The sequence below is a fragment of the Acanthaster planci genome, linkage group LG02 (assembly GCF_054643075.1).
Source record: "Acanthaster planci isolate LZ-2023a linkage group LG02, COTS_SCS, whole genome shotgun sequence".
NCBI classification, from domain to species: domain Eukaryota; kingdom Metazoa; phylum Echinodermata; class Asteroidea; order Valvatida; family Acanthasteridae; genus Acanthaster; species Acanthaster planci.
Window position 1 is genome coordinate 18,447,205 of NC_141778.1, and position 19,716 is coordinate 18,466,920.

Consider the following 19,716-nt stretch of genomic DNA (forward strand, 5'->3'; position numbering starts at 1 on the left):
AATGCTCTTTTGGAAGTTTCAAAAAAATGTTTTAAAAAGACTCAGAAACAGAAAAAAAAAATTCAAAATGCTTCGAGAACTTGGTACAGAGTTTGATTATGGAAATAGAGATTGTGCGTTAGCGGCGTCTCTGTGGTGTCTCAGAGGCTTTTTTTCTTTATTTTAATTTCCTTGCAACGAAATTTTGCATTTTCCGTTTTGCAGGGGGGGCATTTTCAAAATGGCTGCTTTTCCAGGCAGTGAAATTTCCGTCATTTTAGGGGTGGTCTACTTTGAGGCAGAAGTTCTCAAAAATTCATTGGTTAGTCCACTAACTATTGCAAGGAAAATGAAAGAGGACATGTCGAACGTTCTTTTTCTGTGCAGCCTGTGCACTTGAGAGAGTTGTGAGTATTTTGTCAAGATTTGTGGAGTGTGGGGACTTATCACTGCTGTCTATGCGAATTTTTATTTGGTGCGGTACACCCTGCAAGCTCTGTGCTTGTGACGCTTGTAAACACCGCCACCACATGGCGAAAATGAACCGCGCATCGAAATTCTCGAAATAGCGTTCTGGACAACGTCTGATCCCCCCTTAGATTGAGACATGCTACATGTTCTATTCTGAGCAGGGAGCCAGACTGTATATCTCTCTCTGCGGATTGGATCGCCGCAATCGAAGTGGTACGTTAGCGTTACGTATACTGAGACATTTTACATATTTTCCACTTTTGCATATTTTACGATTTCTTTGCAAATGAATTTGTAAGGATTGAGAGAAATAGACGAAGTCGCTGATCGGAGTTACGGTAAGCTTATCCATTGTAAATACTTATTCAACGTATTTATATTAGGCCAAATCGAATTGGCTGATACGTTGTACATAGGCCTAGGCCTCATCTGATTAGGCTATCGAAAATATGTGCCAGCACAGTTCATGGGTAAACAATGTTATTGTAGGCCTACACTTTGTTTTGTAATTTGTGATTAGCCGAGTTGACCTTAGCAATGCCAGCTTGAGTATCTTCAGCGTATGAAATAAACACTCAAGCTGTGTAATGCTCATCATGAAATTGGGAAATTCCCAATTTGAATTAGGCTTGGAAGTTGGAGCCAAACACTCCAGCGTGCCCTGATCGCTGCAGTAAAGTCCTCTCTCTGATCTTAGCGTAGGCCTAGAGACCCTAGGCTCAAACTTGGAGTTCAGGTGCTTTATCAAGTGACACCTGACTGTAGAATCCCATTGCTGCCATTTTACGCGACTCGTGTGGGGCATTTTGGCTGGGATTTCCCCACACTTCCGCTGTTGACGGCGCATTGTTGCATCGTGCCGTCACATAGTTTTGTACACAAAGTATAGGCCGTCTCATTGTCGCATTGTGCCATCGCATTGTCACATCGCCGCATCTTCACATTGTCGTATCGTCACATGTTGAGACCTAGACCGACCTTTAGTTTCGCTAGCTGAGGGCGCTTTCCCGTCCCTGCATTCCCGGCTCAGGCATTCATCAACCTGGGCAACTCTACTCAACAAACTTTTAAGGGACTTTCCACAACCATTATGTGAACAAAAATGAGAACTTGAACTTATTATTGCATGGGTCGAAGTTTGCAAAGAATGATGCCATTGCATTTTTGAAGGAAAGGATTGGTCAAACACTTGTTTATTGTATCTCTTAAATCATACATTACCTGCAACGAACACCATGATGAATCTCCAAAATTCCACAGATTTCCCGATAGGTGTAACCTACTGCAAAATAATGACAGATCAGCTGGTCCCCTGACAATTTTATCTAAGGAAATAAATCTTGCAGTGTAAGTGTAACAGTCATTAACACAAGGGCAAAAGGAAAACATCACTGTCAATTAAAATATAGGCCTATACATGTAGGTCCAAACAAAATTGATTTTTTAAAAAAAATGTTCTTGCTTTTCGTGATTTCTACAATATGACATACGAAGAAAATGCATGGACACAGGATGCAGCACTAACCATAGTTCTGAAAAGCTTAAATTAATTGTATTATAGACTAGAAATAACGAACTACACGAGCAAAAATAATGTGCTCAGGAATTAACAGACTGGGGTTTTTATAAGGAATTTATGAAAGTATGGTATACCATGTCCAATAAACTTGTACCAGTTTGTATCCACTAACGGTCCTGCTGCCGTCATCTAGTCCGAGTATTTAAAATGGATCCAACTTTGTTTACAATAGGGTAGGGGTAACCATCCAAGTGCTTTAAAAAGGTGATAGTTTGCTCCAAGTAGGCAGGGGTTGCAACCCCCCCCCCCATGTTTGTCACTGCCATGCAGGTAGATTTGTTTTTGATTTCTTTGTATGCTTGTTGTTTCTTTTCAAATATATTTTTGGTGTCTTTATTTGAACCCTGAGCCTTTGAGTTTGACAAACTTTGACATGCCATTATGATTCTTGCAGACTTGGGGAGAAAAAGGCCAGATTGAAGCTTTGATGAATGTCTTTACAGTGACATTGTGCCAAGGTTTACATAAAGTCTTTTTTGTTTTAGTTAGTTACTTATTAAAAGTTAGTTATAATTTTTTTTTTATCATTTGATACAATTTAGAAATGATTTGGTTTATTTATCATCCATGTTGTTGAGTTTTTTTTATTTGTTAATTTATTCTTTACCGTGGGTGATCCATTCAGTAAACCTGCTCACTGGTTTCCCATGGATCCCAGCTTACATAATTTAAAACTTTAAAATACCAAAAATACAATACAAAAAAATGAAAAATGTAACAATTAGAAAAAAAAGATAAGAACTCATTTTACAAATAGTTGTTTAGAAAAATCATAATAGAATGAGGTTCCTCAATTTACTTCACATAGTTTTTCATTTTACTCAACTCACACTTAGAAAAAAAAGGATGAGAATTGGACTTTAGTATGCTACCAAAAATTAAAACACCAAAACAGATCGAGATAGTGGTCCACATAAATTTTGCAACTGAAGTTGGATTTATAACATTCAAATTCTGGAGAAAATGCTGATCAACTTATCCATCACAATGCCACTTATCTTTAACTGAAAAACAACACAAATTCTGTTAAAATATACATGTACCTCAAAAGTTTATTTACCTTCCTCCTAGACTTTACACACCAGCAGCAAAGTTGTGCTTTGAAAAAAATGATAAATTCTTTATGATCTCTTTTGTCACATGTTTGTTTCCTGCACAATATTTCTGTTGTCTTCCCTCCTCTGTCTCATTAGTCTTAGTAGACACCACTTGCCTATAAATGATAGATTTGTTTATTGCTTGCATCATGTACATGTAGCTCATGTAGAGTGATTCTACATTTGTACATGCATTTGATGAATTAATCATATGTACATGAAAATGCTATCTCCCAACCAGTACAAGAAAAGACAGAGAAAAAGTTAGGTTGTGTCCCTTGTTTTCTTTTTTTCTTTGTGAATCCTGGTTTTTTTTCTTCATTTTTTTTAAAGGTCATTAGTTGCTCCCCCCAAAGAAATTTCAATCGTTTTTGTTAAAACCTCATATGTTGGCAAATAATCACCTGTTCTTGAGTGTGAGGCAAGTCTGGTGTGTGTAATCAAAGCATTGGTGTGTTGTTCAGATGCACAGCAAGGCTGTCCAACTTGGCTTTTTTTTCCTTTAAAGCTTTCCAGTTCCTTTCTGGGGTTACCTTTGGTGTGGCGAAAGGCTTTCCCTTCAGCCATTGACAAAAAAAGACTTCTTTTGACAACAATTGAATTTTTTTCTGACGGATTGGCATTACGCTTTCTTGGTCTTTTTGGTGGGTTGTGTTGTGCCTGCATGTACAATTATAAAGTGGCAAGAGCACAGGCTTTACAGCCAAGCATCATAAAAGATCCAAGGCTTGGGAACAAAAACATGAAAGAGATACTGCACACCTTTATGAATTTGAGAACTTCACCATTATTGCACCTGCGGTTGTGATTTTTGATCAACAGATTTCCTGGACAGGAGTGGCACAGTAGGCTTGTCCATCTTTCTCTGTCAGTAACTGGCCATGTAAATCATAGCCATAATGACTAGATTTACTTCTTGAAGTGCCGCTTTCAAAATAGTTTAATTAGTTTAGTCTCATGTTTTTTCTATGCCCATAGTCTTGAAGAGCAAAAAATATTAAGAGCACAATGGAAACTAATTCCTCCCAGCTCAGTTTGGAAGGTTGAAACTACACAGAGGTTCATTCACATTTAGTCACTGACAACAAGAGACTCAAAGCTGAGAAAGGAGAAAAGAGGTTGTCATGTGAAATGGTGTGGAATGGGCGGCATGCATCGTGCAGAATTAAGAGCTTTGTGTACAGTGTGTGGTTGGATTAGGTTGGCTGCTCTAATCAGATAAAACTGAGGAAATATTCCGCATCATCTGTCTACACAGCATCCTGACGTTCACGTCATTGAGACTGAACAATTTATTTGGCGTCTGTGGAATTAAAATCTTCTTCGTGAAGGTTGAATGTCATCTTTATTTTATAAGTGTAAGTTGGTTTTGTGTTTTGCTTTTTTGTTGTTGTATTTTGTCACAAGAAAGTAAAATATTACCATTTGCTGTTGCTGGCTGACTCCAAAGCCATAAATTACCTGTGACCTTTTGAGGTGGGTTATTTTGCAGATGAAAGTAGCACCTGTTATTAGTGTCAGATGTTTTAAAAGAAAAAAACTCTTGTGGCCTGCAAGCTGAAGTTCTAGTAGTTAATTCATTAAAGTACTCTGTTAACTTCATTTTTTTAAAAACTCTCAGTTGCATATTGTCTGTCTCTGTAAGTCAAAGTTCGTGAATGATATTATCATACTAACTTGTCACTGAATTTATGGGCTGACTCAATTCGAATAATTCACTGTTCGAGCATTCGACATTTAATTCGATTGGATATCCGATTATTTCGTACCGACTGGTAGATTGTTGATAAACAAACCATATACATGTACAAAATCAGTTGCAATAACATACACAATTGTACATTATAATCACTATAATAGCTTCTTATCTTCAGGAGTATCTCCAGCCACGATATAGCAGAAGTTAAGAGACGAACAATATTTTTTGCCCCTTTGAAAATTTCTGTTCCTTTTTAAATTTTTTAATGAGTAATTTACTTTATGAATCGTAAGATTTCTGTTGCTTTTCATTTGAATCTGCTTAAAACAAGCCTCCATTGTGCAACTTTTCTCATTTAAAACCAAAGAAAATTTTCCCTTTCTTTTCATGAATTTTGCATTTGAACATCCAATATCAGAAAATAATATTCGAATATTCGATAATCAATCGATTATTCGAATATTCAGCACAGCCCTACCGAATATGTCCTTTTTTTTAACCTATTTAACTCACATCATATTTATCAGTTCTTTCAATCATTGCTGCTGCTAGTCAGAGGCATTGTCATGTCCCATTCAGTCGTCATATTTTAATTTTCTTGTTACGATTTGTCAGTATAGGGAAAAATTCAGTGTGTTAAAATGAAAAATAACATAACATTTCAGTTCACACACTGCTGGTAAATATTTTTAATGACAATGTCGCAGAGCATAGCATATTTCAATATTTAATTTCTTTTTTGTTCTTTTTTTTCAAATTTGTAATTGCTTGTGATACAAAGGATGCTGTTTTCAGGTTAAAATCTGACTCAGTTTCCCTCATGCATGTATGGGTATATTAAAATTTTAAGAGCTTTGTTTAACTTTGCATGAGCATTACTGGTTAACATTCCACACCCACACACACATACGTGTGGATTAAAGTTTAATTTAATTTCCATTTTACTCTCTCGGCTTCTCTCCTACAGTTGTAGATGCACGTACATGTATGGTACATGAAGACCGGTACTGGATTTTTCTCCTTCCTGCAAACACCACTGCATCGATGGAATGGTTTGAAGGTTGAGCTGCATTATACGGAACAGAGCCGTCCTCATTTCCGATCTTGCCAGGTGGGCGATTGAGATCCAACCCTGAAATTACTGAGTCCTTTCTGCAAATGGATTCTTGTTGGAAAGCCATCGTTTCTCGGGTATTTTCCCATCTCAACACCGCCGCAGTACGGGATGATGTTCATGTATGTATGATCACTGCAAGTCTGGCCGCGAGTCCTACAATGTAGATGATGGAAATCAGAATGACCATCGTACTCAAGAGCGCGTCACGGTCGTTCAAACCCTGATGAACCTTGGTGATCCGTCTCGGTTCCCCCTTCATCCCCTGCTTATCCAAGTCAATCTGAGTGAAGTCACAACAAATTAAGAAGAGAGAGAGGGGGGGTGTAGGCCGATAGGCATGGATGAGGGCAGCTGCTGACCTTTGTCATTCCACGGAGAAGGCTTGTTCAGGTGAACATGCTAATTGGATTTTTTTTTTTTTTTTCTAAAAAAGTACAAACGCTTGGCAATTTAAACGTCAACACAAACATTTGTGAGTTGTGAGCCTCCACAGTGCCCTGTCTGTACAGCAGCAATGAAGCAAGTGGGTTTGCTGTCAGCTGGCTGTCAGCCATGGAACAGCGATGTGGTCGCCACCAGTGGAGATAGATTTGCTTACTGTGCAACGCTGGCCATTTATGTGTACCAGGTGGGTCCTCATTCATATATATATACATGTACAGTACATTGTAAATAGAACTGTTACAATAATAAAATAAAATTAGAATTTAGCACATCTTTGCTACCTGATAAAAAAGTTTTAGAAAGTTACAATAAATATGATAATCATGACAAAGCACATTTCACATCATTACACGTGTAGTTGAGGTATGTGTACATAAAAAAATGTTAATGCACCTGTGCATTTCTGTGAGAGCGCCAATTTACAGCTTTTCTGGGTTGTCAGTGTGGCTGTGGCACAATGATGTTGATAGTTCTAATGAATTAGCAATAATTAGCTCCAATGTATGTGTACTGTTTGTGTACAAATACATGCCAGCTTAGTAGTATAGGGCATGTACTTTAAATAACAGGAGCGAAGTCCAATTCATTTGAAGTCCTTCCCAAAAGGGAACACGAAAAAGATTTACAAAATGAAGTAAGAAGAGTGTACATGTAAATGTACATGTATGATATACACTCTGAGATGAACATACATGTACATGTACTCTCTTTCCGTACATGTATATTCATGAAGGTTGGACTGCCTCTAAAGTTGAGCGTGATGATACAGATTATTAATGTGCAACTACCAAATCCATTATCACTCCACCTTTCAAGCACACAGGTGCCTGCACTTTGCATGCCCTATGGAACTATCAGTATTCTGGTACGTGCATGTATTGCTGCAAGTGTAAGATTGCCACAATAACTGTGGCGTTGTGTTAAAAGTAAGCTCCCCTGTCGGTACAGACTTGGTACTTGTACATGTACCTTTGAATCCCAGGAGTGGTGGTATCAGTTGTTGGCCATATGGAAAAAAAGTTAAGGTCATGCAGGGACAATGGCAACTCTTGGTCTGTATAATGTGGGGTTGCTAGGAGACAACAAACATTGGTGGAGATGCGTGCCCAGCAATTTGATGCTTGCATGCGCTACTGTACATGTACTGACCGGTTTTGTATTATATTTATTGATTGTCGGACTTACGTATGATATGATGAAGGTTGATGAGTATAGTGAAGAGTCGACCTTTCTAGGTAGCAACCAATGAAGACACATGTACATTACATATATGATAGAGTGTAATTGATCAAGGTGACCCATTGCCTGGAAAAATTGCTCTTGCACTCAGAATAAGTTGCTTTCGAGTGTTCTCAGACATAATTGTGGACTGTACACAGTATTATCTGTGCTTCTGTAATAAATTATGTACATGTAGGATATGAATCAGCATATTATCAAAAACCGAAGTCGAAGCTACATGTACAATCATTTTTGCTTTTCCACTCACTGTTTTGATGCAGTGCTGAATTGGATTTTTTTTCCTCACGCTGTTCTCAGGATTATGGCCAGAGTTTGTAATTTTGTAAATATTTGCCGTCTTTCATGTAACGTGCTTCAGTACATGTACATGTCTGAAAGTTTGTCGACTGTGTACAGTAGACATACATACACCAGGGCTGAATTTATTTAGTTTCACATGTAATACACAAACTTCTGCATCTCAAATGTTATCACTGGAGACCTATTTTTCTATTGAATGCTAACTCTTTGTACTTGTACACCTGTAAACACCAATTAGGATATAAAGACTCATGTTGTAGCAAAGAGGTTGAATTTGAGCTGTTGTAGGATACATTTGTTTTGTGTGAATCTGATTGTAAATGTGACATGTTATGTGTAAACGGCAAACTTGTAGTAAGTTTATAATCTTAAAGGCAAGCTGTAAAAGCCCTGTCCACGTACCGGTATTGACAAAATTTGGAAAACTATTTTCAGCATCCTGATAATACTTTTCCCAAATGCAGTGTACCAGTAGTTATCTGCAAGAATTGGGAACCTTTAACAACCTTAGGAGAGCTTTTGGTCAATTATTGGCTCCACACTTGAATGTTCAGCTGAATTTTAAGTCGGAGTTCTTTAGCACAGGGCCTCTCACCCTGGCAGGCGAGAGAAAAATGCCCAGGGCGATCCTTTGCATTATTTTGGCAAAGCCTTTTACGTGAATGATCAGTTAAATTGGATTCAGCAGTAGAGCCTTCTGTGTGTGCACCAGGGACCCCACAGTATGCAGCTGTACACACTAAAGTCTTTGGATGTACCGACCGGTACCCACACACTGCAGTTTGGTGTGTATAAAACTGTGTAGCATAGCAACCACCAACTGTCTTGAGCTGAATGTCTTTCTGTTTTAAATTATCCCTGCATGGAAAATGTGTCATCTTAATTGCACGGCCTTGAATTTGGCTTTGAAAAATTAACATCTGAATCCAACAACCGGAACGGTACATGTACAAAACTGTGAGGGGGGGGGGGAATTATACATGTATGTACATGTACATGTAACTTGTAGTGTCTAATATCATGTACTGTACATCCTATACATGTACGTATCCAGTGTACCTGGATCTGGCATTTTATTTTTTTTTCGCTGTAAATAAAAAAAAATGAAGGGGGGGGGAAACTGACAAAATGGATCCCCAGTATGTCCTCGGAGCACAGTCTGATCGCCGTTGCCAACATGTATTTGCTTTTCATAGCCGAGCAAATCATATTCTGTAGCATGTGTTTGTTCGTCCAGCATGCATCTATTGTTGGTTGGACTTGTGCATCAGTCAGTCCTATGTGTACGTGCACTGTAGCTCAGAAATCGTTTGGGCAAGTGCAACCACACTATTTGCATACATGTACAGGTACACACGTACCGAGACTTGCGGCGTGTCATCCAAATTTTTGTAAATGCTTATCCCACTTTCTTATACACCATTCTTCTGGTACATGTATGCATTTAAGTAGTTCAAAAACAGATATCAAAGCAATTTATCACTGGATTTACATGTATTCCAAGTTTACACTCTTTCAGTTGGTTTGCAGCTGGTGTCAATTTTAAAATGTTTTTAATCGTGGACAAAACTAAAATATTTTGGGATAGATTTGACAAAATAAATCATACTTTATATAGTAGAAATATATATATTTTTTAAGCCTTTACCCCCTGTGAATTGCACATACAACAAAAATCCATGAACGTGCATGTACGTACGTGCTCACTGCGCATTATAAATGTTTGATGTGTCTGTTTTCAGTTCGCTTGACTGGAATTACGCTGGCTGATGACGCTATATCGCCACTGCACTCCAGGAATTTATTAAAGAAAATAAAACCTTTCTGTTGCTGGAGGCAGCAATTAGATGTAATCAGAGAACTAACTCTGTGTGCTTCTTTTTTTTAATTCTACCCTTGGAGATTATAAACTTCAGAATTGACTCGAGAGTGTGGGCTGTTCTTCTTAGGTTTCAAATTACAGTTGCTCGTAGCATTATTTCCTAAAATCTACATGGTCTTTGTGGGGCTGTTTTTGTCTGTCTGGTGTGCAGAAATTTGTTGCGTTTCTGCTGATTGGCAGGATGATCTGAGAGAAAACAAAATTGGACATATCGTACTTTATTATTTTCCAGTTCACTCTTTCAAAATGACACTACAGGAGTAAAAAGAAATTGTGTTCTAGGAAATGACTGCACATAAAATGTTTATAAGTAATGAAATACATGCATATTAACAATGAGTTACGTTATCCCTAAATGGCATAACTAATTTGAAAAGTCATTCATAGTTTGAACTCTGTGATCTTAAATTTCTTCAGGAAAAAAGCAGTATTGAAATGTTTCAGGATGAAATATTTTTCCAAATACCAAACACAGTTTTGCATGTTGTAAACAATTTTCACCAAAACATTTAGTAAGCCATTATCAGACATGTTAATATTGTCATTTCTGGCTATAGTCAAGTGAAGTACATTCTTCAGTAAATGATAAGTTGGATTTTCCAACAGAAATTGTTTGCCCTGATGCATAACCAAGAGGCTTGTTTTGTTGAGTGCATCACACCATAGCTTGTTTGATTAAATGTTTCACTTTTTACTTGCAGTTGGACCGTGATCTCAATGAGTTCAAGCTCCATGCAATTATGTCAGAGCACAAGAAGACAGTCACCGCCATACGCTGGCATCCCACTAATCCCGACCTCTTCGCCAGCGCTGGTTGTGATTGCCGTCTCTATCTTTGGGATGTGGCACGCCAGTGCACGGTGGCCACAATGGAGTACACCAAGTGCATGCCCAAGTGCCTGGATTGGTGCCTGCTGGAGTGTGAGGTGCTGACCTTCATCCAGGGCCGGGGCCCGCTCATGATGTGGCAGTTTCACCAGGGGGCAGAGCTTTCCCCCCACCGTGAGGCCCAGGGCTTTGCCTCAGATGTGTGCAAGTTTCGCTGGCACCACAAGAACATCGGAAAGGCTGTGTTTGGCCATGCAGATGGTAGCCTGTCATTTCTATATGCTGGTAAGTACACCAGCTTTCCTTCCTTGTTTTCAACCTTTTGTTCGTGTCTGTAAACTTGAGTTTTTTACTTTCCATCAATCAGTAGTCATTCACGCCCCAAGGACAATAACAGGCTGAACAGTTGATGCAAATAAAGTACATTGTAAGCTTGGAAAGTTTGTAATGACCTATATGTATAGAAATGATTTCATTCATCATCTTAGAATAGCAGGTTTTCTTCATCCTACAGTTTTGATGCAATTACAGAAACAAATCACAGCATGCTCAAATCAATTAAACTTTTCACAAGATTGCCCCATTTAAAATTTGCATTGCTCAGGTTGATAAATCACAACCACATGTAATGGGTGTGTGTTTGTGATGTTTCTGCACAGAAATACTGCCATTCAGATTCAAAGAGGCTGGACTCAGTATTATTCTTGGATATTATCTTTGGATTTTGCCTTCTATAGGTGGCAAAATATACAGGCATGTTGTGAAGTTGGAGTCAACCAACAGTTCAGAGGAAGATGACCCCGTTATTGATTTGGAGTGGGATCCCTTGTCAGATGACTACCTCCTGGTGGCCAATCGCCACTTCGGCGTGCGGCTGATCGACGGCACCTCGCGGGTGGCATTCATGAAGTTTGAGCTGCCGAGTGCCATGGCAACGGTCAAGACTCTGGCGTGGGTGCCTTCTGCACCGGGCATGTTCGTAACGGGAGGTGTGCAGTTACCGGCCAGAATTTCATGCAACTTATATTACTAATGGCTGGTTCTCATCTAATAAGCCATTTGCGAGTTAAATTTGAATAAAGTCTGGTACACTGAGTTCTTTAAATTCACGTGAACATAACAATTTGAATTCTCCATACTAAAACCATTGTTATTATACCTCGTAAAATTTGGGGCAAGCTGTTCCTTAGTGACATAAGAGACGCCTTGCAACAATTCACTGTTCTCAATGGATGATAACGGCACAAAGGAACCAGCCCATTCCAGAGATGGTGGTCGCTATGCAAAAGCTTGCCCCGAATCACAAGGTAAAGCAACAGTGTCTTTAGTCTGGGGAGTTCAAATTGTTATGTTTCTGTGCAATCAGGTAACACAGTGTACCAGATTTTATTCAAATTTCACTCGCATGTTGCTTATTGCCCATCCTGAAACAGTTGAAGCTTGACCCGCATGTGCTTGCATCTATCATGTACGGCATATCTTTGCGGGGGACGTCCCCCTCGATTAGAAATTTTGAAATGTTTACAGGCTCTGTTCAAGAGCCACAGATCATTTGCTTTCATTGCCCCTTTTAAAAAATGTGTTCAACGCTGGGTGCCCTCCTCCCCTCCCTCCGAGAAATATCTTAGTTATGTCACTGCTTGTGCTGTCTTTAAAGATTGATCACCTAACGTGTCACTTTTCTTTCTTTCTCCAATCAGATACAAGTTCAGGAGTTCTCCGACTATGGGGTGTCTCAAAATCGACGCCCATCCTGAGCCTCGGTCTCAAGAAGATGGGCTTCCACGCCCTCAAAGTGTTCAGCACCTCCCCCAGCGTCGCCTCCACCAAGCAGTCGGACACCCCCCTCCACCGGGACATTTCCTCCACCAGCCAGGCCTCCCCGCCGCCCAGTGCAAACACCCTGAACTCATACCGGTTGCCGCCAGGCCATGCAGTCTGTACATTCCTGGACGGGGGTGTAGGGCTGTACGACTTCGGGAAGAGGAGGTGGGATTTTCTCAGGGAGCTGGTAAGGGAACTGCTGCCATTTTGTCAGAGGATCTTCAAAATTGCAATTCATCAAACAGTTTATTACCATTTTTACAAAGTAGCAGGGAGGATGTTGTAATAATGGAATACTCAATTAGCATTATATTACTAGATGGTCATATGTATACATAAATGTACTGTACATGTAGCTGCTTCATAGGTACTGTGCTTCATCCAAGGCCGCATGTTGAAATGTGCTATTCAGTCAATAAGAATACGCTTCATCAGACAGGGAGTAAACCTTTGCATAATGCAGTTATTTCAAGATGGATAAACAGTAACCATTGATCGTTTGTACAAGCAATATTCTCTTTCAACCAAGAGTATTGAGAGTGGCACACAAATGCCGCCATTGAGACTGTCGTCTCCTGCGCCAGTCAGACATTATTTTAATAGGTGCGTTCAAAATAATTTCTGGTGAAGTTCGCCAGCGGATATCGTTCATTTATTGATGGAATTTTATGACGTTTTTCATTGTATTTCCTCTTTAGGGTCATGTTGAAACTATCTTTGATTGCAAGTTCAAACCGGATGATGCAAATCTCATTGCCACTGCGTCATTTGATGGTACCATGAAAGTGTGGGACATCAACACACTCACTGCTGTCCAAACATCACCTGGGAATGAAGGGGTCATCTATTGCTTATCATGGGCACCAGGTAAGGTCGTAGCTCAAGAAGGTAGCGTCAAAGGTTACAGTTTTTTTTTGTTGGTAATTTTTCTAATCCCTACGAAAAAATCTGCTCTTAAAAATATTGAAAATGTATAGTAATTGCCTTTTGTTTTACTTGACTGTTCAGGAAAGGAAATTGAATTATGAGCTTATTAAGATATTTCCTTTTTTCAGCTGATCTGAACTGTATTGTGGCAGCAACTTCTAAAAATGGAGCCTTCATTTGGGACCTGACAAGAGGGCGAATTATTAAGAGATTCTTGGAGGTTGGTAAAAAAATTTCTAATCCAAGAAAATATATAACGTTTTTTCCCTCTGATTGTTATGTTCATATTTTAGAACTTTGTAAGATGTCAACACTCTCCTGGGTTCTAGTCTTTTGCTTGAATTGAGAAAAACAAATTTAATTTGTGCACCCTGCCAATTTGTCAAAGTTTTTTCATTCTTTTTACGTCGAAAGACCCGTTAGGGCAAAGATCAAAACTATTTCTCCCATTCCAACAGGCTCAGCCGCCTTCCTCCCATTCTGCACAGGGATTAAATAAATCCAACAATAGGCCTGTTCTCCCGCAGTAAAACCTCCCAGCTTAGGCGAGCGCCAGGGGAAGGACTAGAGTTCATTAGAAGCTCCATTCTGTGTGTCCTTTGTGATGTTAATTACCCATCCCCTCCGGTGAGCATGCACACGTCTGCAATAGCAGAAGTGTGCAAAACATGGCAAGTTTTGACACATATATAGCATGTACAAGGCTGGTGAAAGCATACGCCAACGTCTGCAATAGCAGAAGTGTGCAAAACATGGCAAGTTTTGACACATATATAGCATGTACAAGGCTGGTGAAAGCATACGCCAACACAAAATTTTATGTGCAGGGCAATTTTTCGTTTTTGTACACAGTTCAACTCTGGCAAATTCCACAATGAAGGCCTCATGATATCACATGGTGTATAAACATGTCTTGCAACTGCGGGAAAGTGGACTATGGCACCGTAATAGGTTTCAGAAAGTAAGCAGCGGCTTATGCGTTGAATCTGACATTGAAAATGTCCCTGCAGTTTATACCAACAATCCTACAGCACTGTGAAGCAGCAATGCTCTAAATCAGTCTAAAGTGAAAAATTCAGTATTGTAACCACATCTTGTGTACCGTACCACCAAAACTGTGCACTTTTTGTGACAATTCTTTCATGTTCGTTTCTTTCGGCGCATACTGCAGAGAGACTCACAGAGCACCTTGCCTTGCTCTCATGCTTGGCTTGGGCCAGCCAGCCCAGGGATTTCCTGTTTGGCCACATGATCATTCCTTTTTAATTGCTTGAGGGCACACCATTTTGCATTTCAAAATGTTTGAGCATAACAATATATCATCATAAAATATTTGTGTATTTCTGTTTGGCTTTTTGTTCCCTCGTCTTTCCTTTTTTACACTTTTTAAAATTTGAGCGCGATTTAGCATGCTCATTCCCAGCACCGCCACGGGAATGCATGTCCATTATACACATGGGCTGTGATTGGACAGTCAGCATGTGAGGGGCTTGTGAGGGCAGGCAGCAGCCAGTGTAGCTGCGGCACGCACAAAGCTTCCCTCAGTTTGGTCACATAGCCACTAGAAAAAACGATTGGACTGCAGGTGGGCCGCGGTAGCAATCAGGCGTGCTTGAAAGCCAGGAGTCAGAGGCAGCATGTTTGGAGAATTGAAAATGTGAACATCTCATAATTCGCAAAGGTTGTCTCATGGTACCTTGTTTTCATTTTGCTTAGTCTCAAATGTCCCCACCTTTTTTACGAATTCTTGCAACGATCATTTTACAAGCGTGGGGTAGTGCATGTAGTTCTTTCCAGCCATTTGAAGAAGTTTCTTCCGTGATGCTTCCAGATCATGTGCAGATAAATTTTGCAGCATAAAGAATAATCGCTGCATTTGATACAACAATGACAGAACATTTAAGAATTTGTGTGCCTAACTAGGCCTCATTAACATTGCAGCGTGTAGCCCGCACGTGCTGGCCTGGCCCGGCTACACAAGCATTTACAACATTAACCGAGCAGCCTCCTTTTGCGATCGCAAGCCTACAGTGAAAGGGTCAGCGTTGATTGTGCGTTCTTTCCAACCAATTACATGTAATTGGTTGGAAAAAAGAGTGTTTATTATTTTGAACAAAAGATTATCATAAAGTCAAATTTAGTGAAGTCATGGCAAGTCGAAAATCCTGTTCCTTTAAGTCAAGTCCGAAGTCATTTTTTCCAAGTCAAGTCTCAAGTAAACATCGAAAAACAAAAAGTAGTGACTCAAATCTGAATCACCAACTCGAGTCAACACCAAAAAATCCATCAAATTCAATTTGAGAACAAGTTTCACAATAAATGCACATGCAACTCTACTTTCTAGACTTTTTGATTTTGTTGATCGTGAGTAAGGTAAAAATCTCAACTCATCTGCCAACTACATGTATACATCATCTGCAAGAGATAAAGGCCTATCGTAACCATTTTCCAAGACTCCCTTGGGCCCGCGTTTCTTTAATAGGATATTAAATGTGAGATTTCCATTCCCTGTCATCATTCGCCACACGGATCTATTGTATTATAATCAGCAGGGTATCAAGCATGACTGTTTCTTAGAGCTATTGTTATGCAGTTTCGGGCGTGATCCTGCATTCTGAACAGGGTCGGTGCAAAAACAGGATTACTGGGGATTTAGAACAATGGGCCCGTTCCTCCTGTGCGCTCACATCGGAATGGATAAAATACTTTTGATCCTTGCCCATATGTCATCTTTGTAATATTGTTAAACTTTCTTGAATTTCAGCACGGTAAAAACAGCGTGTACTCAGTGGCATGGAACCAGAAAGACCCCAAGAGAATAGCTTCATGTGGAGGGGACCACTATTGGTAGGTCGACTGGATGTTTGTCTGTTTGTCTCTCTATTATGTATCAGTTCTTGATGTAGGGTTACCACTTACGTCTTCCTTACCATTGTTCAACAACGTTAATTTCTTTATGACATTGGTTGTTACCAAAAGAAATTTGTTTTGAACTCAAATCGGCTTGAAGTAGGAACCAGCCATAGTTCTGTATTTTACGTTTTACCTGCTCATTTCTGTTTAGAATTCTGTAATGCTGATTTCTAATGTTTGAATTTGAGTAGGATCAGCATATCAGTGAGTCTCGAGTATGATACTGTTAAATGAGCTGATATCTTTCTTTACATTCTTTCACCTTGGAGGAGGATTGAGTTCCTGCAGCAGTGGAAAAAGTGAATGTCAGTGTGGGGCAGTAGGCCATGATTTTGTTTAAATTGTAATCGTACTCTTGCTCTGACTATCAGATAGGGACCCTGCACCACACTTTCAAAGTCTATAATGGAGAGACCAGGAAGTATGACATAAATATCCTCAAGACTCATTATGTACGGTCTGCTTTACATTTTTGTTTACAGTACTTGCTTTGTATTTCCTAGCATTGTCCGGGAGGCTGATGGCAAGTTGCTACAGAAGTACAGACATCCAGCATCTGTGTTTGGCTGCGACTGGAGCCCGAACAACAAGTCAGTCTATACTCGGATTCACTTGAGCAATCTTTGGGTAGTTTCAAAAGTGTAACACGCCACACTGGAGCCTGCAAAACATGGCTGAGTGCCAAAAACGTTTAGTCACAAAGTTGAGTGGTACAGTACACATTGCGTGGCAGTGGTCCGTTGACTAGACCAATATAGTCTGGGACTTACAGGCTAGATTTTCTTCAAGCTGATACATGGTTTCCTGATACTGACAGGCCTATTCTTTCTGTCTAAAAGAACATCTTTGTCCAACAAGTTTTCCATCAGAGACATTATTGTGATATCGAACATGTATCCCATTTCTAGAGACATGATCGCCACCGGGTGTGACGATGGCAAAGTCCGGGTCTTCTACATTGCCACGGCAACGGATCAACCCTTAAAGGCGTTTCTAGGCCATGTGGCCAAAGTGTTCAATGTGAAGTGGTCGCCACTAAGAGAGGGTATTCTGTGCAGTGGATCAGATGATGGGTAAAGATTGTAGTCTTATTTGAAGTTCCTCTCATAATCTGTGGTTCTGTAATGGGAAAGGGATTTAAGGTCTGAAATTATACTTGAATAACTTTTGTGACTTGCTGTCTGCTTTATATAGCTTGACCGCTCTTCAACCCTTGCTCAATGGGTGTAACTTTCTTCTTGCTACCAAGGTAGCCATTAACCTCCATTTGGATTGGACGGAAGCTTAGTTATAAAGATTTAAAATGGAAGGGTTTGAATGTACACGATAGAAAGGGAAAGGGGTGCTAATTTGAATATTGCAGGACTGCTTAAATTGCAGTATTGTCATTTCTTGGAATGGACATACTCACTGGGGCTGTTGTCACATTTAGCACAGGTCCAATCACAAGTCCTTTCATAAGTCAGTCCCAAAACCCCCTCGCAAGGAACAGAATTACATTTAGTAATGGTAAAGAATGATTTTGTCGCAGTACATTTAAATAGCTTTTGACTTGATGTAAGACTGCATTACTTGTGATGGACTTGTAGGGATTTTTGATGGACTTGTTTCGGCTTTCAGAAAACTGTAGAAGCATTGTGGATTATCAAGAAAATTAAGAATGAAGACCTTAGTGCACAGTTGCCCTTGATGTCTCTTATTTTTGTTTCATGTCAGGACGATACGGGTATGGGATTACACTCAGGACAGCTGCATCATAGTTCTGGAGGGACACAGGGCACCAGTCAGAGGCCTGCTCTGGAACCCAGAGGTCCCTTACTTATTAATATCAGGGAGCTGGGATTACACCATCAGAGTCTGGGATACAAGGTGGGTGCCAGACTACTGATTGCTATACCGGATTGTATTATTGAAAAGATGGACTTAAGTACATTCACCCTAACCAATGAAGGCTTTTCCTTTTCTTTACTTTTATCACAATCACATGTCAGGATGCAAGAATTGGTTGGGTTAATATAATAAAGTGATAACTTAGCAGTTCCAGATTATACATGTTGACCGTCATTCTCTGTTTTCTCTCCGAAGGGACGGAGCCTGCCTTGACAACATCTTAGACCATGGTGCTGACGTCTACGGCCTGACATCCCACCCCAACCAGCCATTTGTTCTGGCATCTTGCTCGCGAGACTCCACCCTGAGGATTTGGTCCCTGGCCCCACTGGTCACTACGCTGCAGCTCAGCATCATCGCCAGGAGACCACTGGAGGAGATCATCGGCACAGCAGGTAGGCATAGTAGGCACAGAGGAGAAATTCCTTGCAAAACGAGCAGTGCAAAATCCAGACTGCATTGTTGTGTATATTTTTATACCCCTGTAGCAAAGCTAAAACATCATGATGATAAAAACAATAAAGATGGTGTTTTCTAGGGATAGTGATGGCGTTCGTGATCACAAATTGCAGTTGTGGGTTTAGGCATGGGCTTGGCCGGGCATTTTACGTTCGTCAACACATTGTTCTTGTTTCATAGATACCTTTCCGATAATCAATTTATGAAAAGCTTACAGTGTGAAAATTGAAATTGGGCACATTTCTGAAACACTTAATAAGATTTGATTGGAGAGCATCTTGGAACTTTTTTGTTCTGTTTTCTTTTGAAATGTTACTGTACGCCTGCTTTGAACTGTGTTGAGTTTGGTGTGTTTGTTGAACTGTAACATCTGTAGGTCAAGCATCTGAGAACTGCAAGACCTTAGAGTGGACTCTTGAGGAATTTTCGTTAGTTTAGTTTTCTTAATTCCCTCAAAAATCAAAAAAATTGATTTTTTTTTTAGTTTTGAAAAGTAGATAACTTTATTTTTTGTTAGATTTCTTCACCTGAATTGCTTTTTGCTCTTGGTCTCTTTTAATGAGAGCCATCAAAGGTATTTTTTGAAATGCCTCTTTAAGCCTGCTAGCAGATTTTATGTCATGATCTGGGTTTTTTTCTAGAGCATTCCATGGCAATGAATACATCAACGGTCATGGCGGGCCGCATGTCACGGGAACTCAAGCAGAAGTTAGAGCAGTACAGGGGAGATCTTGACAACAGCATGGCCTTACGCTGGTTCTCACATCTTTTCTCAGTGAGTCATTTTTTTAGTTAGTCAGATTTTGAAAGTTTTCTGAAATTGAAGTTTTCAAATGTTAGCTGTACACATGTACATTGTTTTCCATACTACTACAAATGTGTTTATTGGTTTTATGAGTTTTGGTTCACAATGTCATCTTGGATTAACTTCATCTGACCCCAGCATGCTCACAATTACTGTAGCTAGGTAGGGAGGATGTTTACCCTAGTTTTCAAAGGATTATGGGCTCTAGTCCCACTGAAGCAAGCCTGTTGAATTTTCTCCAAAGCCCTTAGCATGTAGTA

The 19,716-nt window shown here is 39.8% G+C and overlaps 1 protein-coding gene across 2 annotated transcripts in view; it reads left to right on the forward strand.

Moving 5' to 3' along the window:
• Positions 1–600: 600 nt before the first annotated feature.
• wdr17 (WD repeat domain 17) overlaps positions 601–19,716 on the forward strand; it is a 32,349-nt gene continuing 13,233 nt past the window's right edge. The window contains exons 1-13 of one of the 2 annotated variants that reach the window (XM_022253697.2): positions 601–663; positions 5,793–6,570; positions 10,512–10,923; positions 11,376–11,627; positions 12,339–12,649; positions 13,161–13,329; positions 13,518–13,609; positions 16,154–16,236; positions 16,806–16,892; positions 17,211–17,375; positions 18,019–18,171; positions 18,388–18,587; positions 19,293–19,426. In XM_022253697.2, the coding sequence (XP_022109389.2) occupies positions 6,457–6,570; positions 10,512–10,923; positions 11,376–11,627; positions 12,339–12,649; positions 13,161–13,329; positions 13,518–13,609; positions 16,154–16,236; positions 16,806–16,892; positions 17,211–17,375; positions 18,019–18,171; positions 18,388–18,587; positions 19,293–19,426 (2,172 nt within the window). In that variant the 5' untranslated portion in view covers positions 601–663; positions 5,793–6,456. Of the gene's footprint in view, positions 789–5,792; positions 6,571–10,511; positions 10,924–11,375; positions 11,628–12,338; positions 12,650–13,160; positions 13,330–13,517; positions 13,610–16,153; positions 16,237–16,805; positions 16,893–17,210; positions 17,376–18,018; positions 18,172–18,387; positions 18,588–19,292; positions 19,427–19,716 lie in introns of both variants that reach the window. The other variant, XM_022253696.2, reaches the window with a different exon arrangement.